Raw genomic sequence first — 4288 nt, 5'->3', positions numbered from 1 at the left:
ATGTTCAATTCTTCACTGCCAACAGAGGGGTGCTTACGGCGTTGAGTGGTGGGCTACATATACGTAACGACGTCAACGCGATCACAACCATGTTTGGGAACATGAAGCGTCAGCCACTCCCGTTTTTGTGATTAAAGAGTCTGTACACTAGGAGGCGGTATGATGATGAGGGATGTATTGTTATACTGTTTTGCCAAAGCTGTTCCTCTTAGACAGTTACAAATGTTAGCTGGTTTTCCCTGTCTCTTACATTGGACAAATGGAAAGCTGTATCCATATAATGACTCTATTCTGCTCGTGCTAAATAGAATATACCGCTCTTGTGCTCACCGAACCAGACCTGGGACTCGACAGAGGATCCCGAAGGCCGAATTACGTACCTTTCCTCCAACGTAACCTTTAGTGGGCCATCTTTCCACGAGAATGGGGATCCCAAGCCAAGCATGCAGCCGAGTTTAGCAGCTAGTACTGTGCCTACGGATGAGTAGTTGAGTATTATGTCTTGGACCTCAATGGGTAGGGATTGGATGATTGTAAAGATCGAAGGTCTGGCGGAGGCAGTCGCCCAGATGAGATAATTCAGTGCTAGGTCCGAGGGTGGTCCGGTGCCATAATCGCCATTGAACAGCGGCTCTGGAGCAGTGTGCTTGAGTGAAACCCGATCGGTAGCGTGGCAGAGCATGATGTGTTTGACTGATAGGATCATGTAATGTGCATGCGCTTCCCCAGACGTCGTCGTGCTAGGACTCCCAGTTGTGCTGATTTCCCGCGATGCTACGTGTTGCTGAGCTATTGACAGTCCATTTTGAATATCGTGGCAGAGGATGACCCAGACAGTTCCAACGCGCACGATATCAGTCTCGAACGGCTCCCAGGCGGGCAACTGTGTAATCCATACATGTACGCCCCGCGGGCCATGTCCGCCTGTGTTTTCGTGAACTTCGAAATCAAGCGTCGAAAGCCAGATTATAGCTCGAGAAAGTACTCGTAAAGTTACAGAATTGTAATTGTTTCGAAGGATATGCCTCCACTGGTGATGAAAATCCCGGAGTAGGCGATGTGCAAATGCACGCATTCTGTCGTCGACTCCTACATGCGGTTTCCAGCAAGGCGTTTCTGAATCGAACGTATGCTCCAACGGCACAGGAATAGGTCCGCCAAGTGGTTCCATGTCAGCTAGACTTACAGCACGCTCTCGAAGAAGACCGAGTGGTATTTGACTGCAACAATCCGCACTCGTGTAACGCAACACGTCATTTCGAGTATCGAAGGTCCAGAGGGCGTGATACTGATACTGTCGGGGATCTCCGAACGGGTTGACCGTATCGTATTTCTCGTCATCGTTCCACTTGAACGGAAGACGTTTGTGTAGAGCGTCAAAGGTTCCCTCTGTAGATGGCAATTGGTGTCCATACGAAATGTCTGGGGCGGGGCTAAATACCTACTCACCTTTTTCCAGATCAAGCAAGATTTCAGAAACCCGCCTCAGATGTTCTTCATCCCCTTCATCGGTTGTTCGGCTGCCAAAGAATGTGCGGTTTGGTCTGTCATGAGCGCTAACTTCTTGCGACGCGGACAGAGGCGCCGAAATAAGATAGGCTAGAACAATCATTTCGATGTTGGAGGGAGAATAAAGCAAGCAAAGAGGGCAGATTTATTGGCAAGCTAAGCGACTGTTGACGCAGGGGGAGAAACGCACGCATCAAGTGATAGGGAAATGACGTTGGCAATTTGGAGGAGGGAAATGGTGTCGAGGCGCCAAGCATTTGAGCGCGGATTTCTCCGTTGTCTAGCCCTGCAGTGCCGCTTTGCTGGATTACGATGCAGAGTGACCCGAAGCCTACTTATTAACCAAAAGAGCTTAACGTGTTTCCCAACCGAGCGCCCCACGAAAACCCATGAATCGTACGCGAAGCGACGTAGCGCAATACTACAACATAAACTTTGTACTCCTGCAACGGTATAGTATTATTTAGAAGCGTAGCTATTATCTGCATCCTTAATTTCTACCTTGCAAGGGCGAGAGTTGTGCCTAATCTCGCCGTAACGGCCGCAGCGTCGCCCTACGCGCACTCTCTTCGCCAGCTTCTTACCCTCCTTACGACTGCCACTCTCCCTTTTAGCAATTGAGTCTGATACCTTACTAACTGTTAATGTCTCCTCTGCCTGTACGTAGCGTCTCTTGCGACTCTTACGCTTAGTAAGCGTCTCTGTTGCGTCTCGAAGGCGCCCTATCTCTGCGCGCATTAACACCATCTCATGAGCTATCTGCTGCGCGCCTTTCGTTAGCTGTCGCACCTGTTCGTTAAGTGAACTTGCTGGAGACCCTCGATAGGTTTGCATCCTGTTTCGAATTAGCGTTGATTGCGCCTCTATTTCTTTAGCGTTGCGTGGTGTTTTTCGCCTCCCAAGCGCTGTCGTCTCGCTGTGGTGGAGTTGGCGTACGCAGCTGCACGTCTAGCTTCGATAACACAGCTTCTAGATTGTGTGGGGCTAATCTAGCGCCTTGAAACCCTGCGCGAACGTTCTCTAGCGTTATAGCCGTCTCAAAAGCTGCTTTGAAGGCTGGTAAGAAGGTTTGTTTGTTGATGTGGTAGACTCGGTCGCGTGCCAAGGCTGAGATCTCGTCGCCGTACGCGCGCTTCAACGGCGAGAAGCAGGCAACTTTAAGTGGTTGTAGCAAGTGCGACGAATGTGGAGGCATACAGAGGGTGATTATCTTCTTCTCCTTGCAGCGATCCTCAAGATCTATCGCGCAGTGGCTCTCGTGGCCGTCGATAATAAGCAGCCTGTAGGCTCCTACAGGCTTCGCATGCGTATCGAAGTGCTTAAGCCAGGCAAGCGCTAGGTCGTTGTTTGTCCAGCCTGTTGGGCTTACTTGAATAACCCAGTTGCGTGGGAGGTCCTTAGTAAACCAGCTAGAGATGAGGACCTTGCCTGCAAAGATAAGGAAGGATGGGATAATGCGCCCTGTTGCGCCAACGCCATGTACTAGCGTAGTCCACTCACGATCGCCAGGCTGAAGCTTCTTCGCTTTCCCAGGTTTCTCTGTGCCTGTCACTACGAGTTGCGACGATATCTTGCCTATTAGGAAGCCAGACTCGTCAAAGTTGTACATGTCGTCGTCTACGATGCCGTACTTCGCCTTGATGTTCTGTACCAGCGTGAACTAGGGCTGGATAATCGCTGAGTCCTCGCAGAGAGCTCGCTGGCGATCGTATGGACGGCCCCAGCGCGTGCGTAGCTCAGGTGTACGTTGTATAAAGTTGTCAACCCAGTTCTTGCCAACAGGCTTGCCGCCGCGATCGCGCAGCAGTCTATCAGCCATATCTTGTACGTGTAGCTTCATACACGGTACTCCACGTAGGGTCTCGTCAAGTATACGCTGTACAATCACCACCTCTTCTAGCTTTGTTAGGCGCTTTGAGTTCGGCTCGCAGTCGCGTCGAGAGTGCTTCCCGTCGCGTCGTCGTTGTATCGTCCTACGAGGAACGTTGTAGACTGCCTCAGCACGTCGCAGGCTTGTAATCTGGTCGCATTTAATGTCAGAGAGGGCAAACTGCACATTAGCTTCAGTATAGGCCATGTAAATTTGTGGTTGTTGAGACATTACGTGTTGATTGTCGCGTATGCGCTTCGCTGGTGTTCGTGGGGCGCTCGGTTGGGTGGGGCGCTCGGCTGGGAAACACGTTACCGTAGCTTATCACCCCTCTGGCAGGATCAACTACAGTGTCCGTGCACCCAATGCACGGAGTCAACCAATGCGATCACCACCACCTTTTGAACGCGTATTTACTCAACCACCATGACAGGAATATCAGATGCGCTTGCAGAGATTGATAATTTGAAGCCTGGCGAACAACTTGTGTATACAAACATAGCAAAAAAACATGGTGTTGATCGCTCAACGTTGTCGCGCGCGCATCGACTTAATCAGGTCCCCCGACGCGTCGCCAACGAGAACCAACAAAAGCTCAGCAACCAACAGGAATCAGATCTAGTTAAGTATATAGAAGAGCTTTCGGCGCGTCACTTACCACCTACAAGGCATATGATACAAAATTTCGCATCCTCAGTTGCCTCACAGCCCTGCTCTGATAGCTGGGTCAAGCGCTTTCTGCACCGTCACCGCGATCGGCTTACCCTCCAATGGACCACCGGCATGGACTCTAATCGCCATAACGCTGAGTCACAATGCAAGTACCAGTTGTACTTTGAGGTTCTACAGCAGAAGATCGCTCAATACGACATTGCGCCAGAGAACACATACAATATGGATGAGAAGGGC

The 4288-nt window shown here is 50.6% G+C and overlaps 1 protein-coding gene across 1 annotated transcript; it reads right to left on the bottom strand.

The window, feature by feature from the left end:
* Positions 1–286: 286 nt before the first annotated feature.
* ALTATR162_LOCUS12116 (uncharacterized protein) lies at positions 287–682 on the bottom strand (the record flags this gene model as incomplete). Its single annotated transcript, XM_043319762.1, has 1 exon — positions 287–682. The coding sequence occupies one exon, from the start codon at positions 680–682 to the stop codon at positions 287–289; it is 396 nt and encodes a 131-aa protein (XP_043175697.1).
* Positions 683–4288: the final 3606 nt, after the last annotated feature.

Source organism: Alternaria atra, assembly GCF_907166805.1.
Source record: "Alternaria atra isolate CS162 genome assembly, contig: 42, whole genome shotgun sequence".
Taxonomy (NCBI): Eukaryota; Fungi; Ascomycota; class Dothideomycetes; order Pleosporales; family Pleosporaceae; genus Alternaria; species Alternaria atra.
This window is presented reverse-complemented; position numbering and strand designations above follow the sequence as displayed.